Source organism: Hetaerina americana, unplaced genomic scaffold (genome assembly GCF_022747635.1).
Source record: "Hetaerina americana unplaced genomic scaffold, ioHetAmer1.1.p SCAF_15, whole genome shotgun sequence".
NCBI lineage: Eukaryota > Metazoa > Arthropoda > Insecta > Odonata > Calopterygidae > Hetaerina > Hetaerina americana.
In genome coordinates, this window is record NW_027286625.1 from 1160350 (window position 1) to 1184437 (window position 24088).

At 37.6% G+C, this 24088-nt stretch overlaps 1 protein-coding gene across 1 annotated transcript in view; it reads left to right on the forward strand.

Moving 5' to 3' along the window:
* Window positions 1-24088, forward strand: part of LOC139686858 (synaptotagmin-like protein 5) — a 591798-nt gene that overhangs the window by 244807 nt on the left and 322903 nt on the right. Inside the window, exon 3 of the mRNA XM_071583934.1 lies at window positions 23775-23908. Within this exon, the coding sequence (XP_071440035.1) occupies window positions 23775-23908 (134 nt within the window). The remainder of the gene's footprint in view (window positions 1-23774; window positions 23909-24088) is intronic.

The window sequence follows — 24088 nt, forward strand, 5'->3', positions numbered from 1 at the left end:
CCGAGATGAAGAGGGACCTGATGTAGAGTAGGATGCTGGATTTTTTTATTCTTCGGGAGTAACAAAATATTTATTTAGTACTTCTGTTCTACCAAAAACCTACCTTAACCGGTAGATTAGCTAATATTAATAATTTATTAATTGTAACTTGTGTTTTTATACCCGAATATCATTAATTTCTAAATACATTGTAATTTATCTTAGTAAAAATAGTTAGATGCGTAATTTTTGCAATCACTGAGGTTAATGCACTTAACGTTATTTTTTCATTTCGATATCTTGAAATCAACTTCAGATTAATCATAGTTGATGTTATCTATATTCGAAGTTTTACTCGATGAATCATATACTATACGATATTCTATTAATGAATAACTAAATATCATACCTAATTTTTTCTCTGTGAGGTTCACTCTCTATTTCATTTAAACTCATCTTTCCCGAGAAAAATTAATTTAGTTTAAAGACTAATTTAGGATTGGTGGCTTCAATTTTGGATTAATTGAGTTATTGGAATGCATATGTGGGTTTTATGGGAGAAATACTATAAATAACAGTATATACGCCATATTTATTTTACTTCCACGGGAAATGTTTGATTTGGTTTTATTTGGCTGATTCGAGGGATTCATCAATGGTAGAAATGGCGCAATCCAAGTTATAATTCACAATTCTTGGTATCACTCGCTGAAGTATCATATAGAATTTTTCACCAGGTTATGTCATATCTATGGTGAATGGGTGCTTTTTTAGGCCGTTTAAAAATAGGCGAATAATAAATAATAATAACTGTCACACCAGGAATGTAGTGCGAAAACTTCCTGGTTTATTGCGGTGTAGATATTCTCGGTCGTGATTTTTAATGGTCCACTCACACATTCCAATTTAATGTGTGTGTGTGTACATTCATCCATTCGCACTCACAGGGATTCAGGCAACTAGAAATAACCATTTTGAGTGGGGCTCTATATTTACCTTTTCTGTGAATGTGTTGAATTACGAGATTACAATTCCTGCTGCCGTTAAACGTAATAGTTGTCGTCGCCGCTTTGATAGGCATACGACAAAAAAACATTCTTCGAGTTACAAGAATGATAATTTGCAAAGAGTTACAAATTTTAAACCCTATGTTTTTTTTCATTCTTCATACCACAATGCCTTAATTCTAAGTCTCTTGCAGCTTTTACATTTTATTACTCACAAGAGTTTGCGCGTTACTTTTTCTTGAATTTCAATATAGATTATGCATAAAATAACACTAAAAAATAAACGAAAATACGGATTAGTATATCACGGTAAGAACGGTTAAGTCGCCTTTAATCCTCTCCTGTGTTCATACGTGAGCGGATGAGTGTTCGTTGGAGTTGTATTTTCATGGTAATTAATATCATGAACTTCCTAATAATGAATCGCTTCATAGTTGTCGCTCTGGGCGCATTGCCATACGCTTGATCATAAATTACCAACGTTATAAATTTTCATCACCCTTCACTGTTGTAATACTCTTGATGCATCATGTTTTGAAGTACCATCTTGAAACACTTTCCGATATTACTCAGAACTAATCATTTTGGAAATATCGATCACCAACTCTTACTAAATCGGGCATTTATTGACACATATTGCTTGAAAAAATATGCAAGTTTTTTGGGAAAAGAATAAAGTGTGCAAAATCGCTTGGATCATTAAATATTCCTTATTTTTATAAAAAAAAGTCGCACTTTCTCATCTTTACATCTTCCTTAGATCGTTGTCGCCAAAGCTTGGCCCATTTTAATACATCCTACCGTGAATAGAAAATGACGATTTCTCAAATGGATTTGCTTGGATCCACAAAAGGAGGGGATACTTTTCGAATTCCTGGTTCCAGTCCTCATTTAAATGTTTTCTTTCACTAGACGAAAGGGTTTAACTCACAGGCGGACTTGATAATTTTAGGATTAATCCGTTCCCCGCGTCCACTGTGAGACTGAAAGTTTCAATTGCTTTTCCCCATACGCCACTTCATACAACTCCTTTCGATAATAATTTCCAAAGGAGTTAGTCTGGCAATTCCCTGGATCCAGATATCCCGTTAAAAAAATAGTCCGGTCACAATCACGAGCGATTTCTTCCGCTAGTCCTGAACGACCGCACATTAGGGGAAGGAGTTTCAAGAGAGAGAGAGAGAAGTGGGAGACATGCATAATGGTGTACAAGGGTCGGATGCAGCCACAGGAACTAAAGTTGTGTTCAGTTATTCTTGACTTGAGTCTCGTGACTCAAACTTATCATGCTATATCTGAAAGTGGTATATTCGGGATTCGAATCTATTGATATTTGTCCTGCGTAGACAAACTTCGCGTGTACGTCATAGTAACATGCCACCATTCGCGTTAAATAGAGCGTGTGGTGTTTAAGGTCTCTGAAGAATGTTTCCATTGGAAGAGTGCAGGTGTGTTTTCATGTGAACGCACAGTGACTTTACATGATGGTGAATTGTGAAACTACTCCTGCTACCATAATTTTAAAACCGTAGTCATGAAACTGATTGTTGTTTTATCGGTGAGATTAATGTTGCTCTCGTATTATGAAAAATAGATACCGTTTGCTGTTACAACTTCAGAAAAGTTAGATTTATCTATACCGCCTGTAGTTTCAGAGAACATTTTGACGGAAATCACGAAGTCTGGATCTCTCTGAGGTCATTGTAAACACTAAATTACTCCTATCTTTTAATTTGGTACTACTCTCTTATCAGCTTTTTTCAGTTGCTACCAGTGTTTCATATTTTTTTGGACATCACACTTAATGAGGAAAATTAATTCACTTCAGAGAAATACTTGCTTTTGTTCAGAATTATGGTACCGTCTCGTGCAACATATGTGTAAGCCTGTATTCAACTTGAACTGAAACTGCTAATATCAATGAACTTTCAATGAAATTGAAGTTTGTATTCATATACTATATTCTTTTCCAATCTCCCAAACTCCCAACATTTGTTTTCCAAATTTCATAATCGTCCGTGTATGGCCCGTTAAGAGACTACTATAGATTCTGGTCCATTACTTACAGTCATAAATTATTAAACGCCTGAATTCTCAATTAATATTATGTAATGCAATACCCAACGTAAAGTTTTGGAAAGTTTACCATTTGGAAAGTTTTTTTGAACATTTTTTCCTCAGTATTGACCATATGACTTCGCCTATATCGGCCAGAGACATGGGAAATGTGAGTTATAAAAGATGGTTTTCCCATGTCTTTTGAACTCACTACATGGGTCAGTGAATCATTGTATTCGCGTATGATTGATTTGTTTCCTCTGGTTTCTTTGAAGTCCTTAGTAGAGGTCAATAGATCATTAAATTTGGACATGCTTACTTCGACTTCCCTTGTTTCTTTTGAGCTCCCCAGTTAAAGTCAATAAATCCTTTCATTCGCAATGGTTTATCCTGTTTCTATATTCGTTTTTTAGCATTCTCCCTGTGAAAGTATCACATGCGAGATGTCCCCGCGTCGTTAAACTGAAGTCGTTAAAGAGTTTTATATGACAGTTTCTGAAATCCTCTATGCCTTTACCTAACCAGTACCGCCTGTTTGATGTCCCTCAAACCAAAGTGTACGCTATTCGTTCTCAGATAACATTTGCCCCTGTATGATCGCCCTAGTGACAAAAGTGTCCTACAGTTGATCATGGTCTCTTGAAGTACGCACAAGTTAAGCTATTGCTTATAAAGTCGTGTCGACTTGTCGAGTCGTTCTATTTCGAAAATTTAAATTATAAAGTAATCCCTCATAGTAATTTAGTCATTAGATATTCAGAGAAATTTTAATAGCGGTAGTGTCTCTTTAATTCTTAATTTAATGAATCATGTTTTTCAAGAAGGTCATGCCACAAATATTTTGAATGAAAATTACACGATACAATTTTGCTTAACAGCCGCCACGTAGCAATGACGCTCGGCTTATAAGTAGCTCGGCGTATTAAATACGGCTTCCACCTCTTTCATTCACGCATTCTTGGTCTTTTTTGTGATATGTTCCGTCATATGTAGATCTGTTTCGATTTTTCCTTTAAATATGCATTTTCTATGCATTAGAATTCACTGTTTCATAGACTATTGTTTGTAATGTTTGTCAGATACTCCTTGAGAAACCTTTTTAATGCCAATAGTACGACTAGACTGTCGTTAAAAATAGTTATCAATTATCCATAAACAGCAAAACACATATGTGACGTAGGATTTGGTTTTTCCCCAGTTCTAGCGAGGTCTTTGCGTATGTTTATCTTGTCGGGATTTAAGTTACCGACGTTTCGATAGCGGAGTTAGCCGTCAACACGTCAATAGCTGAAAACGTGACACGGGAGAAAACATGCGAATACTTCGGAAATAATAATTACAACAGGTATGTATGCATTGGTATACAAATGTGAAATCTGAGTTAATGTAAACACTTGTGACAACAGACCGAAAGTTAACTGAGGCTCAAAAATGTTGCTTCTGACTACAGAACTATATGCAAGCAAACACTAACCTCACAAGTGCTTTAATTTCGACCGAATTGGCAATAAAGGCAAATATGAGACATGAAAAGTAAAGAAGAAAGAATTCTCTTAGAAACTCAGCTCTATTTAAACGTACCATAGCTAAGGGTGAAGATCTGATACTCGATTTTGGAAGTATGGCAAACATGATGGACCATTTCTGAGAAGGGAAGGAAACCTTCACATTCTTCCCAGAAGTTAGGCCAGTTACAGTGTGCACAGGGAACTAACGGGAATACAAGTGGACACGGAAACTTATTTAATGTACCAAATATCAGAAAGTAATATAAATCTTAAATTAAGTGGTGTGGTAGTAGTATAGATGACGTATCCCTTCTATTATTGAACTGCCCAATGTAAAGAGATGAAAGATGAAAACTCCTATCTAACTTCGACCAGTGACTAGTCACCGTATGACAGATGGAGTAGATAATTCATAGCAAGGAAAGTAGCCTGACAGATTATCTCAAGGAAAATTTTTAAAACCAATAATGTACCGCGCTATATATTCAAGTAAGGAGAGGGCGGAAGTAAGTGACTAATTCGGAAGCTACATAAAGTTATATTCAACATTTAAACATTTTATAATGAGTTATATTTTTTTAAATCGTGTATATGTTATATTTTATTATTATTGATGAAGTAGTCAATAATAAGAAATAATATTTCCTAACTAAAATTTGTTTTAACAAAGAACGTGTATTAAAATGAAATATTGGGGCCTGGTTACAAAGAAGTCCTATGCGTGTTTATTCGTAGAGTTTTAGCTCAAATAAACAATGTACTACATCAGCTGATGCAAATGGTAAATTGCTTTTTGTGTTTGGCTGGGTGTGGAGTGGAATGGAAAAGGTGGAATTGACAGATAGGAAAATGGATGGAGCCAGGCATGGTGGAGGAGAAGAGGAGAATTGTTGGGAGAAATCCTAAGGAGGCAAGAAATATGGATACAGAGCGTTTTCATTGACGATTGAATGTTTAAGTCTGTGACAGTGGGGAGAACGTTTGGCAATCGAGGAGGAGGTTGGAATATGATAGAGATTTTGAACGGAATAAAGGGAGGTAGGAATAATCTGGAATTGAAGAGGGGTATATTATGGTGTCGGATTCCACGCTGTGTTTTGTAGGGGGAGGCAAATAAATGTATATTTGTCTAGCCTGGATTCATCCAACTCCTAACTTAAACGGTAGAATGTCATTAATAATATGTTTTAGGTTATTTCCATCTGTGTACGCAGGAAATATCACAGCTGCATGGGGTGTGGCTTATACTTCAGGATACAATAACGTTATTCACGGATTTTTGCAGATTATTCAGCCATCTACATTTCTAAATACATTGCCTCAATTTGAATGCTGTACGGTTAATAATATCATACAAAAGCGATTACATAACCGTTTCATGTGTATACATATTATTTGTAATCCGAGAGTGATGAACTTTAAATCGAGGATAATCATTGTGTAGAATGTGTAATGTCATATGGAGTCCTTTATTTTAAAATAACAAAAATAACTTCTGTCGTCCAAACTTAATGTATTATTTATCCATTATAAAGTTTTTCGAAAATTTAGAATAATATTTGGTCCGGAAATTCAGATTCTTAGGGAAAATATCGTACGAAAGTTAAACCTAAATTGAAAGCGAAAAAACGTCCACAGCGGTTCTTTTAGCTAAGTTGAAACTTTAATGGATATCCTTTTATTTATCTTTGAGTTGTTCGAGGAACCAATATAAGCTTTTGGCAGTCATGATTCTGTCCAAACTCTTACGAGAATGAAAATTTAATCTTGAGGGATTATTAGAATACCCCAAGTCATAAATGCCTAAACTCCTCTTTTCCGTCACTAAATTGTTCCCCTCCGCGAAGACTCCACGTTTATTCACAGAGTTTTTATCCGGGTTCATGCTAATTTAACGAAGCTATATGACACCAACCATACATTATTCTATCTCATTTTCCACTCTGTAATCATTGTTTCCCAGAACTTACCTAACGGTTACAATTCACGTTGAGGAAAGAAATCGTCCCTTGTTATTTTTTCATTCTAAATTTTTCGTTAAACAAAATGGTATTTCCTGGAATCAGGAAATACTATTTTGTTGAACATATTTCGTTTGTCAGGTAAATGGAGTCAGAGGCTTGTCAAAAGGTCCTGTGTCCTAATAATTAAGTTTTTTTTATAGAGGATTAAGGTTAAACAATATATATATATATATATATATATATATATATATATATATCTTAGTTGACGAATTAACTTAGCAAAATGACGAAATATATTTAAATAAGATACTCTTCATGTACTACTTTTACCGTTTTAAGCGGAATCATCGCGCTAATCTCAATAGGTTTTAAGTCAACCGACAGCTGAGGTCATTTGCGCCATAGAAATGGAGAGGAAAGGATGAAGGGCGGAGAGAAACCCGGAGTCGGCATTAGCCTACTCTTAACGAAAGGCGCCAAGGAGTCCGCAGATTAACGTCCCATCCGACGGACGGCGTACTTACTTAAAAGGCACTCCACAAAGCACGTCAAATAGGGATCGAAATACCACTGAAAAATATTCGTCGCCGAACCCGGGCCCTCTAGGTGGGAAGGCAGTACGATAGCCACCGCAACATCTCGATCCCATTTTTAAATTATATTCTTAGGAGCGCCAAAGGTAGGGAAACCTGGATGAATAACGACGCAAGAAAGATGGATATTTATGAGAGTTACTTATTCAGACATTTTGACGGGAAAATATGCGTAATATTTTCAGTGAGCTGTATATGATGAAACCCTGAGGGTTTGAATCGCGGAACACCCTAACAAAAATCTGACGATCCTGTATAACCCGTGAAAAAGCAAAACAGAAGACTTCTGTGTATTTTGGATGCATGCTTCGTAAAAATGTCCATTTTTAGCACCGAACTTTCGCTTTTCATTCTTTTTCATTCGTCTCATCCTCCATGAAAGTTTGTGAGTCCTTTGTTATGGTGGTCCCTTTGCGAAGTGTGTTATGCCTGTCCACGGAGCATGTCGGAAATATGAATACGGGTCTGGAAGTTTGTTGAGGAGAAACAATTTAGCGCATCCATGGAGCAGAGGGTAATGTACATCTCGCGTAAGCGCGTTTTATTTTTTTATTTAACCGTTTTCCTTGTCGCCATTGATTTCTATTGCTAAATAAATTTGAGGGACCGGTGCATATTTTTAGTTTTATTGTTCGAAAAGCACTCTGACGATCAATATAAGTGCAATGAAACGAAATACGTAGCAGCAGAGGAGCGAAAATTTAAAATAAGTTAGGGGAAATTGAAACGGTGAGGTCGTGTGTGCATTAAACAAGAAGTGGTGAACGACTTGTCTTTGTAGTTTTTGTGAAAAAATTTATTTTCAGAAAATGGAATACCTTGATTTCGTTTTGTGAAAAAATTGTGTTGTACTTATTTCCATGGGCATTATTAATTCAAAGCTGGATGTTGTGACTGATTGCATATCACATCCCCTAGTAGGGGTTTACTTGAAGAATCACAGCGCCAATGTATAGTGTCCGCTCCTACCGCATAAAGCTTTTCCATTGCAATCCGTAGTGGTCAATGAATTACTAAACCTTATTTGTCTATTTTTTACTACATTTAATTGCAAATTTTATATACTATTTTGATTATTAAAGCAAAGTTTTTATTTACGTACAGTTTGAAGTTGAATCAATTAACTCCTATTGGTATTAATAAAAGCATATCTCTGTGATACTACTAATTGATTGGGGTATCATCTTAAAAAAAAGTTCCCAACGTAATTCCATGGGAACATTTTCATCGGTGGTTACACTAGCACAGATGGAAATTATTTATTTCCTTGTGACCGAGAGACACAAGAAATGCAAGTGATATCGAGTCATTTTGTAACTGTAAGTACATAGTTGGAGCAAATTTCCAGTTTTTTCGTCTATGAGGTAATTCCGAGAATGTTAGCAATTTAATACTAGTTTTGACAGAATGTGGCTGGCTTTTTTAATGTGCTGTAACTGCGTGATATGACGTTTTATGTGTAACGTTTTTATGAATACTTGCGATTTCCGTTCGGCTACTAGAATATGCTGAGAGATTTGATTTAGCAGAAAGTACTGTAAAATGCCCATCGCTAGTGAAGTACACACATTACCAAATACCTATGTTGGAGTTAAAATTTAAAACTCGTGGACTACCTGCTAATATGAAGTAATAAATTCTATTTTGAACATGAAATTTGGTTTTAGACTGGATTCTTCACGTAAATCCACTTGCCCACTTTACTTTGCCAGAATTTTTTAAAATAAGAGTGAATAGCAAATATTAATCTTTCTTTAGCTAATTTCAGGATAAAAATAAAAAAACAGGAACTTAATCGAAACTTTTTTCTTTAATGTTGCCAGTAAACAAACAGTTTGGAAAAATACGGCGCTTCAAAAACTTTGATCAGGGATGAGGAGGGTTTTTCGGAACACGCTCGTTTTGATGTTACTCCCATCTGCTGGATACTGTTTGCAGCATAAAAAGAAATTTAAAACGGGACGGCCACACATAGAGGTATTTTTACGTGTTAATCAACCCGCCAACTCGCAAACCTTTTCCGTAGACAAATGAGTTGCTCCTCATAAGTTTTTTAATGATATATTTTGGACCGGGAGGGAAAACGCGGGAGAGGACGAGGAATGAGAAGTTAAATTCATAATCAGTACTGAATAAACGAAATGTTAGAATAGCATTTTGATTGCCCCATAACCACTCGAGCGTTAATTTCACAGAGAAAACTAATAATCCCTTTTCGCTTGGTAGCTCTTCGTAATATCCTGTTCAAAACCCTTCAGGAAAATTAATATTTTTGGAAAAAAACCTACGAGATACGAATTATCTGATGATTTGACTTATATTATTATTTTTGTTCCGGTATTCCCACAAATCCTCTTTATTAACCTTTCGTTTATCTAAACTTTCATGTTTTCTTTCCTCTACGAAAATGTCTCGCAGTATCGGCCTCGGGGATCGTAGACTGCGATTTTTCTGCTTCTCTTATTCGGTGCACTTAGGAGTTGTGCTTCCCAGGAGGGAATGCCGTTTATGCGACCTATGAATTGAATTGCTATGCATTTTGTATGAACTTTTCAGCATGTAGAGTAGAAGTGCTTTTATAAGATGAGAGAGAAAGTGAAGGTTTCAGCATTCATTCACATCGGGTGGGTCTGGAATCCCTCCTTACCTCTTGGTCCTGTTCCCATTTCCTTTTCATTTGATGGTTGGTTATTTTGTACGATTTTCCTAAAGCTATGATAACATTCATCTTTAATTTCCAAATTTGCGGGTCCAAAAATTACTAGGTGAATATATTGACGTTTATAAAAGACTAGTAAATGAAATGTTGAAATTCAAACCAGTAATAACCACATAGGATGGTTTTAACGACGCTATTTTTCCACGATTGGTCCTATTGACCACGATTTGTTCCTATCAATTTTATACTTATACATGTTGAAATGTCAAAATGGCAATAATAATAATCTTCATCATACAACATAAAAATTTCAATACAATTACAGAGAAACGTCATCATATGCTATTGTAGTATGATCTTCATTTACCTAAGGTTAGAATAAACGAGTATGCATCTGCTTCCCTTCAAGGGAACTAACAGTTTAATGACCCTTATGGACGGCAGTTCAGCGTCCGTGAGATGGGGATATGGAATCCATTAAGTGATTTCTAAGCATAAGACGTAGTCCGTAGTCTTATCGACATTTGAGGAGGCTAAGACAGTGTTCATGTAGCCACTCGTAAATGCGCAACTCCAATGGTGTACGGTATATTTGGGGGGTATACTCATTCCCTGCCTTCACAAAGCTTTCCTGCTTTCCCCAATCTCCTCTTTTCCCCGAAATCTTTTCTTCCTGGGTGAAATTTTTCCCTTCCGCATTCGCCTTCTTCCTCTGCAAAGAAGTGTATCCCCTCCCCATGCCTATCCCCCCTCCAATAAAAAAGAAAAAGCATTCTCCGAATGATCCAGCTCAGGATGCTTGTAGCACCCGGTGGTGATGAAGCTTCGCCTGCCCCACTTATCGCATGCCCTCTCAATATCTCTCTCTCTCCCCCGGGACTTCAAGTTCCGGCGAGGGTAGCTGCAGAGCGGGGCCTGGTGTGAGGTGAAGGAGGGGAGTTCCTGGGAAATGAGCAGCTCCCGTGTTTTTTCTCGGAGCGGAGAGCGCACGTGTGTGAGGAAGAAGAAGAAAGAAATAAAAAGAGTATGTGATGGATTATCGGATGAGCGTATTTACGGATGTAGGGCCGTTTAAAGTTTGAGACTGTTTAGTATCATAGAATATTTTTGCATTCTCGTGAATCGCGCTATGAACGAGAATCCAAACACGTGTGCAACGTGTAACGTAATCGTATGGAGGAAAGAGCTCGAAGTTTTTCGCAAGCATCCGCGTTTCCACGATCCCTTCTCTCGATCCCATCGAGGCGCGTTCAATGCTTTCTTTCGAATCACTGAGAACTTTTATGATTTTATTTGATTTTTTTTTCATTCCGTCGCTCGTATCGTGCTTGTTTTTCTATCATCACATGGATGTTTTTTCATCAACATAAACACAAGTTCTTGCATTATTTTTTCAGAAACTCAAAAGTGGATATCTTGAAGTGTATTATTTGCGCACATTTTTGTCGCTCTAAGTTTTCATCAGCCCTCCACCATTTGAATGCAGTCCTCGTACGTCTATTATCGATTCTTCGTTCATTTGTAATAAAAATCTCACCTAACGATATTTACCTTTTCTCTGTATTGTGCGTAATTATCGAAAAGGGTTTGTTGCTGGACATTAAGTAATCGATGCTACTAGAGTTATCTGTAATTTGAAGTTGTAACTAGTACTTTGACTCCTGTGGATATCTTCCCAGGAGACTCCCCATGCGTCTTTGTCATCGCACCCTGAAGCTTCTCCGCTTCCTTTCCGTATGTGAAAATTAATGAGGTTCACGGCTTGGATGTCTTGCAAAAAACTCAAGTTATTTACATACGCACAACCACATGGATAAAGTTAAATAATCATCGAGCGGGGACATGGACCCTGGGAAATTAATGGGAAAGGGTTTCTGGAGGCGAACACACACACATGTGGGAAGTGAGGGAGAGAGTGGAAGCGTTAAGGTTAGTATTTGAGTAGGGAGAGGAAGGAGAGGTATTGGAGTGGCGGTGTGGATAAGAGGACGGAATTATCAGCTCATTCGACCCTGCCCTACCCTTCGAGTGATAGAGGCGATGAGTAGAGGAGGGGTCGATGCGAGAAAGTTGAGTGCGTCCTTTGACACGTAAGGAAGGGAATATTCTTCGGGAATGTGTACGTGAGAGAAACGAGAGTGAAAGAGGAAATTGTAAGTGAGAGATTGGTCATGATAACTATAAGGCGTAAAGTGAGTCTCTAATAATCACAAAAAATATATTTTTTTAAAGGGTCTATTTTGATAATTAGCTATCAAATTGTATTTAGTGTTTCATTTGTCAATCATCTTTCATCGTACTGATGCTTTTTTATTTTACCACCATTCATCCTGAGGTTCTAAGACTAATTACGGCAATATGCGATTATATTATAATCGTTTTCTGTACTTGTTTTTTAATCTTTTATTTCGGATTTTCAGGTTTGCCGTTTCTTGTTGAATAGGGCAAACAATTGGAAAAAAATGTCCTCGCTAAGCTCTCTAACAAATTATTTACGTAAATTGATAAATTTTTATTTTTCATGCCTTTATATTCATCAAAAATAAGTCATCTTTAAGTTTCCTTTCCTTCGTAAAATAGTAGGCCCGAAGCGGGAAAAAAAGTCAGAAGAAATGTATTGATTTTCTTCTCTGGGCTCCAAATAAAAAAAAACTATTTCTGTATGATCTTTATTGCTATTGCACGTAATTTAAAGGATAAGGGAGTTGGTTTTTGGAAATTTCCTGAAAATTATTTTACATCGTCTTGGACATCTCATGGTAGAGTACCGTTTAAAGGTTCTAAAAAAGATATTTTTTTCACTGCGCCCCTATTGATAACCTTTCAATCTCCCTTCTATAATAAAGAGAACTGGGGATCTGAGGGGAAGAAAACGGCTTGCGTTTCCTACGGTGAGGTCAGTGGATGGAGTCCCGTCTTTCACTAAGGTCGTTATTTATTTTTATTTCCTCCGTTGCCATGCTCCCCTTCATCTCATTCTTCTGCCCTTGGTGCCTTTTTCTCTGGGATCGTTCCCATGTTGTCCTCGATCATAAAATCGAATCCCTTTCGTAAGACCCCTGGTTCAAACCATGGTGATTAACAGGGGCTTGGCTGTGTATTTTGCCCTCCTCTCCCAAGTCACGAAAGTGCAGAACTTCTCACTATACTTGAGGAATTTGGGTAGAAATTATCTGGACACGTGCCATCAGCACACTATGCAGTGTGTATTTAAAACTGTGACCGCGAGCGGATTTCAATTTTCATTCGTTCATCAATTTTTAAACAATATCGCGGTTAACCCACCCCAGCACTCGGAAGTCGTGTTCTGAAATGTTTGTGCCCTTTACTGATCATATGAGCTTGGAACAACAGGTTCAAATAAACCTTATTCTTTTAACCAGTTGCGTGTATGTTTATTTATAGATCAATCTGTATTATATTTACAAGATTTATTTTTAGGATAACTTGAAATTGTGGCATTTACTTGGAAATTTCCTTGTATATATTTCAACAGGTAACAGTTTGAGTTCTACCTTTTCTCATTTGTAATTCGAATTCCAATAATATCAATTGATTTAAGAGATTAAATTTTATTATTTTTGTCCCACAAAGATTTTATCTAAATGGTTTAATGATTTAATAATATTTCAATCCAGGTTTGGAATGTTATCTAATATAAAACATAGCACTGAATAAATTTTGTTATGCTTTCAACATGACATTGACCCTAGAGCTTAAGTTAACCTGAATTCTTTTCAATGTTTTCAACGTCTTGTCTAAAAATGTAATTATTATTATATCAAGTCTATTTACCGCCGACCATGTGTCGAAACTAACGCGTACATGCAGGACTTATGTCTTTAAAATAGAGAGTACTCATGACTTGCCGATTGCATGATCCATCAGCTTTTTTTAGCACATTTAGCGACTAAGATTAGTTTTTAATGAACGCTGGCGCTACACAATACTGGACACGTAAGCCCTGACTAGCATAACACAAAATATCCTCAAATCTCATAATACATTTCGGATTACTCATTTTTTAGCTGTGCATACTTATGAGCCGTACAAAACTACGTTTCATATTAAATTTTTTATCAGTCTTTTCGGGACATCTTTACTTAGTGACCTTACTAAGCTCCAGCATCAATGCAAACGCTTCTTTACCTAACGTAACTTTTCTCCACGACTTTTTACACCCTCCAACAAAACACTTCATAATATCTTAAATAGTTCTACATACCTGGTTTATGCTCCACTTAATGTTTATATTGCCCGAACAATTTCTTTAGAAACACATTGCCTTCGTTTTCTCATTGCTAATTCTCCTCTTATACCGAGCACACAGGGAACTGCACAACGTCCTAAACAATGATAGTAACCCTTTCTCTTACTTGCTAACTAATGCCTAGTGGTCTGCAAAAATTAGCTGATTTGATCAAATCCCACCAGCATTTGCGTCAGCTCTTATCATATCCTCAGCTTACGTAAAATGGATAGAACGGGTAATGAGGGCATTTATACAGGTTCGTCCGGAAAATAAGTGTACTGATTTTTTCCCGCCACTCCAGGCGCGCCCAGCACGGCTCTGACGGGCTGCGATTGGAGGGGGGTATGTTGGCAAGCGACGCTGAAAAAGGCAGTCGGCTCTGAGCTGTGGTGTAGTGAGGAGCTCTGTTCCTCCACGCTCGACCCACGTCACGGAACGCGATGCCGAAGTTTTTGGAGCAGCGTTATTCCATCAAATTTGCGGTAAAGCTTGGGAAATCCTCTACCGAAACTGTCGGTATGATTAACCAGGCTTACGGGGAGTCAGCCATGTCCAGAAACATGATCTTTCGGTGGCACAAGATGTTCGTGGAGGGCAGAGAAGAGGTCGACGACGAACCACGGCCTGGACGCCCATCAACGACACTCACCGACGAAAATGTGCGAAAAGTTCGCGATGTACTGAACTCTGATCGTCGTCTTAGTGTTCGGATGATAGCAGAGCAGTGTAATGTGCCAAAAACAATAGTGCACGAGATTATTAGGCACCAATTACAGATGCGAAAAATTTGTGCAAAGTTGGTGCCGAAAGTGCTCAGTGATGATCAAAGACTCAATCGTTTGGAAATCGCGACACAACTTGCGGATCACTGCAAAAATGATCCACGTTTTTTAGAGAACGTTGTTTCGGGTGACGAGACGTGGATCTTTAGTACGACCCGGAGTCGAAGAGACAAAGTGCAGAGTGGCACACCCCATCATCACCCCGTCAAAAGAAAGCTCGCTGGAGCAAATCTCGGATCAAGGCGATGCTCGATGAACGACAAACTGTAAATGCTGCATTTTACGTCCAAGTGCTCGACAGGCTTCGAAAACGAGTCGCCCGCGTCCGGCCAGCGATCAAAAACATCTGGCGGCTGCATCACGACAATGCGCCGTCTCACACCGCGCTTGTCGTGTCGGACTTCTTGGCCGAGCACGGCGTGGCAACGCTGCCGCACCCGCCCTACAGCCCGGACTTGGCACCACCGGACTTCTTTCTGTTCCCGAAGATAAAGAGGAGTTTGAAAGGAACACGATACGGGACTTTGGACGCCGTCAAAGAGGCCGTGACGACGTGTCTTCGAGAGGTTCCCGATGATGCCTTTGCGGGAGCGTTCCAGGAATGGGAACGCCGCTGGAACAAGTGTATCGACTCACAAGGGTCCTATTTTGAGGAATATTAGCTTAAGATATGTAAAAGTGTAATAAATTTTTTTTCCTGAGCTCAGTACACTTATTTTCCGGACGAACCCTGTAACTTACCTCCCTGCCTAGAACAGTCCGTCCCTACTTTCCATTCGTTGTCCCCCCTTTTGTAATTTCAGACAAGTACTGAGACCGGTTAGGTCATCTACCCCACCATTCTACTTCTATCGAATGCATAATTGTTATTAATTTCAACCAGTTTACTTGCTCAAAAGCCTTCTCAAAACTCAGACAGCATACACATATATTATATTCCTTTCTATTAGACAGCTCATTATTTCTATGGTATCACGAGTATACCTCTTCTTTCTAATTCTAAGCTGATTTTGGCCGAAATAGTCCTATGCTCTCTCCTCCATCCTTTTATTGTTTATCCAAAGTAATCGTACATTTTCCTTGTATGGAATCGGACAGTCCCATAACATGGCGGTTTTTTTCCATTTTTGGGTTAGGTATCCTAATTGACATAATCATCCGGCCAAATTCCTCAGTCATAAATGCTACAAATGGGCTCATTAAAAATCTTACGTCATTAATTTCCTAAATTGTTTTTGGTTTACATCTGTATTTATGTTAAAATATTCGTAGGTATTTTACAGGCATATGTAGTTTTTAGCCTGTTATGGCTGACTACTAACTTGTTTAGCATTAACTTTAAACATTTTGTCTGATCAAAAACTTTATTATTTCGTTTGCTACGAGAATCACATCCATTGGGAAATTTTTTTGCAACATGAACCGCGGGGATTGCATTTTTCCGCACTAGCGACTTACAAACAAACGGATATGCTCTCTGTATCCAATATTCCCACCAAATAAGATTTTCTTAATATTTCTTGCATTTTCCGGGAAAGAATACTCTTTTACAGAATAAAAATGCGTATTACTCGTGGAAAGATTAATTGATGTTCCTTTTCCTGGAATTTATTTTCAGGGATGACATACTCTATTAAGTAAAGTGATGTTACCTGTGAATAGTGTGCTCTTTCTATTATGCTTATTTTCACTCCTACAAGTAACCTATCTCAAAATAAGAAAAGTGCGTAAAATCTATTCCCAGAGAAGTCATGAATTTTACGGAAAACCTTTTTTCATTCAAGCGAAACGTTTATTACAGATCATGACTAATGCATTACTTAAAATGCACAAATTACTAATAGTGTCTTGGTCCCGTTTTACTTTTGAAAATGATATTCAACTTGAATCTACAAGCAAGACCTCATGCATACATACATAACATGACCGCAGCAGCACAAACCATCTCATAACACAATTTGAATTGAATGAAATGGTGCCGAAAGCAATTACTAACTAAACGGTTAGCTGGTGAACTCACACCCCTCTCCCCTTGTTACGTCATCATTATTAATACTTGTATGTCAAGCAATCCACTGTTCCCAAAAAAAGAAAAATGTATTTCGATTACACAAAAGTGTTTTTCGACATGATTAGCTGCTGATCACTCAAACTTTTTTTGTACAAGAAAAAGAACGCTATTATAAATGAAATGGCTTACTCTAATGGTATCATATTGCATACAATGAAATTAATGCAGCATTTGAAACAGGTTGATGGTAAATGCTGAATTAAATCTGAGGCGACAGTTGCATTTATGAGCATTTGTACAAAATTTTGATCATGGATAATTAAATCTTTTTTCGTTAAAAATGGCCGAAATAATTCAATATTACGTCTTACGTATGTCCCCTGGCCTCCCTCACCCTCCTCCGAGAAAAATTAATTAAATGGGCTAGCCCCTAATGAGGCTGACGTACTTAATTTCTATTTAGCGTATGCAAACTCCACAGCGTTGTTTCTTCTTGAACCTTGACTAAGAAATGTCAAATTTGTACCTCTGAAATTCGCATAGAATCTTGACACCACGGCTTTTCAACATAATGAAGGACGCTCTATGTTCATGTCCATCTATTCAACAGATCCAACGGATCTCTGTGATTCGACTGTAAGCATAAAAAAACTACTTCCATTATAACAGGAGTCATAAACCTCACAGCCGTCTTATTTTGACACATTGGCCTAGTCGTAACTCTTCGCTGAATATTTCAAAAACGTTCCCTTCAACGTGAGGGAAGAAGATTGCCCAAATACCGAAATAATTTAACATTTTTCTAGTCCAAAATATTGATATTACCACAAGAGGTATTTAGATTTTCACGCAAGAAAAAAAATGTAACTGACACCGTGAATAAGCGGTTTTATGCCGAAATTTCATCTGATATTAGGAATATTTTTAAAGCCGTATGAATCAAATCATGATGTTTATTAGTTTGCGATTAACGGGAGAGGAATGAGATGAATTTTAGCGTTTTGAAAAGAATTTATGCAATGCACAAGAGGCTTCTAGTCCTCGTTTTCAAAATGATCCAGTGTATGTTATTTTGTTGTAAATCTTATGGAAATTACGCGAATTCACCCTTAGATGATTGCCGACTCCTCGTTGGGCGTTTCGAAGTTTAGCGCGGATGAACTGGGAAACGGGGAAAAATGCCTAAATAAATAATAAATGTCGTAAAAATATCAAATCAATTTTGAAAATTCTGTGTTTTATTCAATGTAGCTTCGATGGATATTATGGAACTAGATTCCGGCCGCCTAATGCTGTGGGAATTATTTCCTGCTGAGCTAAAGTGCGTGGGCTCACTGTACTTGCACGCCTTGGCGTGCATGCTTCTTAATAGCTGAAGACAGGCAGGAAGTAATCTCGAGTAATATAAAACGTACTTAAACTGGCAATGATGTTTTAATAATTTTGGATGTTTTTGCCTTCGGAATATTTTTTACCCAAGCAAGGAATGGAAGTCAACATTAGTACGGAAATCCAAGTTAGCACTAACAAGTTTCTAATAATTGAAGAATATTGTATTTGACTCAATTCGCAGTTTTGTGCCACATTCTGTTTATTCAAAGAAAGACATATTCTCGCTTTTCCATGGAGACCACCCTTACTCCCTTTCTCTGACCAAAACGGCAGTCTCTCAACAGATATCGATGCCGTTCAAGAGTGAACGGGTATCCGTTTGTGGATTTCCTGTAGCCCTTTCTCACTCCCTATGCCGTCATCTCCTTGCCCCTTTAAGCTCCTCCTCAAGGATTTCTCGAAGGTGGAGAGGTTGATGGTTGCTGAGCTAATATTAATTTCCCTGTGAGGGTTGAGAGCGAGATGGAAGCAGGAGACTTGTCTTTGTGAGTAGGGTTTTCGGTCGGATGGCTTTAAAATTCCTTCCTCGTAGTTTGATAACCAAATCGTTGCCATGGCTTTTCTGCGAACTTCGCTGAGAAGGTAAAGAGCTTCCTGAAATCGGCTTGTTGATCTCCGGAAGTGCAGATTCAGGTTTCCAGCCAATAGACCGCCTATTTTAACCTTTTGAAAATGATCCTCTTCTGATAAACGGCATAAATACCTAATGACAACCCAGCCTACTGTTTAGGGGAAGTTAAAGGGATTTTAATGGGTTGCATTTATTAAATGGCTGAAGGCTTATATCTTTTGCGCGTCATTTTAGTCTCCCAAATTAATGCGCGTTATTTTTATACATAATTCTTGTGAGTATGCGGCGCGGAATAAGCTTCCATAAAAGTGCGAGGTTTTCATATGTCCTGGGAAATTTCGAAATTCACGCAAAATTTGGCTGCTAATTGTTTATACTGAGTGAGCGCTGCACACATGGAAAAATAAAATGCAGTCATTTAGCATTGGACGCAAAATCCATGGGCATTAACTCAAGGGGAAGCAAAGATAAATTACTTGTAGTTATTAGGAGAGGCGACCGGCAGCTGATGTAATTTGCGCCAGTAGGAATAGATAGGTAATTTTGGTGTAGGTAGGATTTTCAAAGAATGGATTAAAAAGGACGGCGTGAAACATTGGTCGCCATTATCCAACTCTTGATGAAACGCGCCATGGGGTCCCCAGTTTAACCTTCAATCCAACAAACGATATACTCCACTTGAAGTCCTCTCCAAATGAGAATACCTCTGAAACATTCTGCCACAGCCGGGATTCGAACCGGACCCTAGGGGTGAAATCCGCGCTAAGCTGGTCTTCTCAGTAATCTTCTCTGTTTGAGTGTTAGTAAAAATAAATTTATTATCCAAAATCAGTTTTAAGTAGGAATGACGATGGCTGCATGGCCCGAGGGGAAAAATGGAATTCCCGGAGGGGAAAATCAAGTTCCTTTTAATATTTTCCTTTTTTTATTATCAGCTCTCAAGCCTGTTGTCAATTTACTTTCTTTTCTTAATTTCTAATGCGTGAAATCTTCCTTCCGCCTCAAAAATCCTCCTCCTCTCCGAAATCAATTTTGATAAATGGAGCCTCTCAATACGTTCCGAAATCACATTTTCTCTTATTTTTTTACGTTTGTCACAATCCCTCTTCGATCGCCCTTCTATCTTATTCATCACCATTTTCGTTCGTCAAACCTGGACTTATTTTGACTCAGTTTTTCTATTCTCGTATATTCATATTTTCACTTTTACTCTCTTTGATGTTTTCATTATTTTTATTTTAGTAGAGAACACTGATGTTAATAAATTTTTGTACACTTTGTTAAGGCACATCAGTGGAAGGTTTAAAATAGTGGTAAACTTTTCCTTTCAGCAATTAAGTCGATTTTTTAGAATATGTAATTAAACTAACTTTGTGTCCTTATAAACGAAAGAGCGCATGAATTTCAAACTCTGTGCTTAGCCTCTCGCTTGATGTTTTTCATTTGGGTTGATGACGCACCCACTAAAGCCCACGGGAGCATTTCTAACAAAATGGGTCTGTGTTCTCGTACCATTTCCAGGAATAGCGTTGAATAGGAACTCATTTCGTTCTCGTTTGCGTATTTAACGAGGGAAAAAACAGGCGTTAAAGAGTGTTTTGAGCCGTACATATGTTTTTACCTTTGTTAACTTTCAAATGGGTTTCAGAGAAGTGGACCGTTTTTGCTTCGTGAAGGCTCTCATACTATAAGCATGGATTTGCCTCATTTTCAACTTATACTCCGCGAATGAAGGGCTTTTATTCTCGGCAGCACTTTTGCTCCTGGAGTTATCTCTCTCTCTCTCCCCCCCCCCCCCCGCAGTATTACTGCATTCACCTGAGTTCGTTTAATTCTGGTGTTCGTGTTTAATGTGAAACTGCTGGTTTTAATTCTGCGCTTTGAAATTTATAGCTGGCGTTAGTAAATTTTTTAAAAACTTTTGAGTTCATTCTTGTTTTTTAGAGTTGCTGAGACAAAGTAAGACACGAGTTTTGTTCAGGTAGGACTCGAAAAATCCCGATTTCGGTGTGCAATATTCGATGTTCGTCGAGGTGAGACTTAATTTGACTCGTAGTTCGTCATTATCTCGAATTGGACTATTATGAAACCTTCATGAATAGCTCTTCTGCTTCTCACTCCCCTGGCGAGGAACAAAGCGGGTCAGTTGGGTAATTGTGAAATCATTATACTTGCTTGCTGAAATATTTAGACGTTTTCTCTGTTTTTGTGCTCTTCTGTGAAAATGGGAAGCGTGCGAAAAGTTCGTAACGATATCTGTATCGTCTTCAACTCCAGAATTCCTTCGGGAAATTTGGCTACGTTTCTGCCTCCTGCGTCATGAGGTGGTTTCATCATCCTTTGTGTGCTATCGCGGAGTGCCTTGCTCTGTATACACATGTGTATATAGTTCCTCCTCCTCCTCTCAGGAAACGTTTGTAGTGTCAAATTATTCGATAACCTAGTATGGCATTCTCTCAAACTCTGTTTGTCGGTAATAACTAGCGAAAATCAAAGATTTGGGCGTGTGTTTCCTGATTTCCCCAAAGGCCAGGGTTCTCACCGCAAATCACCTATAAATTGAAATACAGCCAGCTTCATTATTTTTTTAAGTGTCCATAACGTAAGTTACCTTCTGTCTTTCGACTATACTGGTGATTAAAGGTATCAATCGTCCCCATTTTTCGATAGTGATTTTAGATAGCAATGGATATCTTAATCTCCACTGGGAAACCACTCTAATGGATTAGCTTTGGCTTGCTGGCTATATTTATTTCAAACTCCCTTCTGATTTTATACTTTTTTGGTTCAATTCTAACAGAAATAGAATAGGAGGTCTGAGACGGGGGGAGGGAGATCAATGAACTTTTTCTTCACGTTATTGCTATCGACCCATTAAGCGTAATTACTGATTAGCGTATTTTGTAATTATGATTTTCGGTACCCAGCTCCAATAATTTTTCGCTAGGTAATGCTGCTACATAATGTGTAATGTTGTCCTCTCAATATGCTGTTTTGTGCTAAGAATGGTGATATTTATTATTTCGCCAGAATATAGCGGTAAAGATAAGCCCCTCGCGTGGAATGAAGATACGTGGTCGTCCTTGTCCAAGATTGAAAATGTTCACTTCTTTTAATCCAACGATGGAGACTTCGATATCCACCTCTGGAATGAGTGCTGTGCAATTCTGATGGTTTGACACATGTACTCGTAGAAACATGATGATTAGGAAGCGGATTCGCGAGCAATAAAAAAGGGGAACATGAATTTAAATATGCAATCATTTGCAAATATACTGTAGGTGTTTTCAAATATGAATGGAAGCGAATGAATCAGGCACTAAGTAAAGGAAAATCAATCAATCACGTTATTCTATCTATTTTAAAATAGATAGAGTAGCCGCTTCCAACGACTAATTAATTCTAAGTATCGTGGAAACTTCTTATTTCTTCCTTCACTTCTTAACTTCTGCCAACCTTCATTGCTGTCTAAAAATCTAACTCTATTCATTACTCTAACCCGCCTTCCCGTCGTTTTCCCTTCGATCACTGCCTCTAGCATACCACTACCTTAAAATATTTCCTCCGTCCACTTTTTCTGTCTTTTCCGGATTTCCCCCGGTAACTTCCCCTCTTCGTGTACTCTATTTAAAACTTCGTTTGTTATCAACTCTTTTTCCAACTTATTTCCTCCATTTTCCACCACAGCCATGCCTCTTAAGTCACTAATCTACGTTCATCCTCTTGTCTCAAGAAAGAGGCCTCACATCCTTAAGAAAAAACCACGTACACAGTTAAGTATGTAGGAAAATAACTCACTAAGGAACAGTGGGGAAAGAACTTTGTACAATTTCATAAAATAGGAATAGATAGCTAATGCAATAACAAGGTTGGCTTTTTATATTGAACTTGGAAGGAACTTGTTTAATCCAGAATGGTATATATCTCATAATACATGTATCTTTGAAATACATGAATGGATATTTTTTACTATTATCCGGATGAGAATTCAATTTATTGATTCTCAGATTGTTTCTACAAGGATAACAATCTTTTGATGACCCAATAAATGTCTTCAATATTCTAGGCATTAAACATTTGCTAGGAAGTATTTAGCAATAAGATTGTTTTTTCAAAACTGCATTTGTGTGTGCATTTAAACTCCGGGTTCATGACTTCCACGATTCAGGATTTAGTAATTCCCGAAATGACAGCTAATTTTTGGTTTCGGATGCGTGAAAAAAAATACTCTGCACTTGTGAAAACCATTCGCCGTTCTGTTGGGAATGTGTTCTGAGCTGATATTAAGCCAAAAAATAGTAATAACTCTGGGTGCGAAAAATGCACGGCATGCAAAAACATGTTTTTTATTATGCTCCCAGTTTTTCATTTGATAATATAATAGTTGGTTTTTAGCATGCTATAATTTATTAATAGTTCTAATAGTTTCATTTTAAAAGCATCTTCAGTAACTCTCGTGTTTATCTAGTTAAAGGTCGGAATTCCAAACAACATTATGGTTTAAAAATAATTTTCGAGTCACATTACTCGGCGAGCGCGCGTGTATTATTTGCAATCCGACTTCATAATAATCGCATTATTTATTGATGACGTCAGAATTATGTAATGGAGATCGAAACATTCGCTTTTGATGTTATGAATTGTAAAAAGAATATTTTCACCTATTTTAAAATGGAACAGGATAGATACATATATTCGTATAGCAGTCAGGGAATTTATTATCGGCACCTTTTATTGTTTATTGTGAAAGAAAAAAAAATATCTCTTTGTATGAATATTTATACATAATTTTGTCTTCTAATTTAATTGGACAATTTTACGCGGTCTTGTGGCGTTAAGTGAAGAATTGACGGAGCATATTTCAGTAATTTGTTTATTTTATCATCGTTGAATTACACAGAAACTTTATTAATGTATTTTTGAAGAACTAAAATTACACAAGTTCGCATAAGAATGGGGTCTGTCCATTTTAAAAGTGTATTCATTATTTTCTTACAGGGAGATCCAGGTGGCAACCGGTGAATGGATGAACGAGTTCGTGAGGAGGCCGAGTAGGAGGCGTGACAATCGCGTTTACGTTCCGGCGGCTGACATAGTTAAGAGAAGCATAAGGAGATCGTGGACCATTTCGAGTAAGTGACTTCCCAGTTTTTCAAACTTCATCTGGTATAAGAAACTATTTGCCAAGCTAAAAAAATTATACTTCTATAAGAATGAGAATCAGATTCCTAAGTAATAATATTTATGAAGTAGTTCATAAAAATTCTCACGTATTCTCAAAAAAATTAGAATGAACTTTTACTAATCATCCC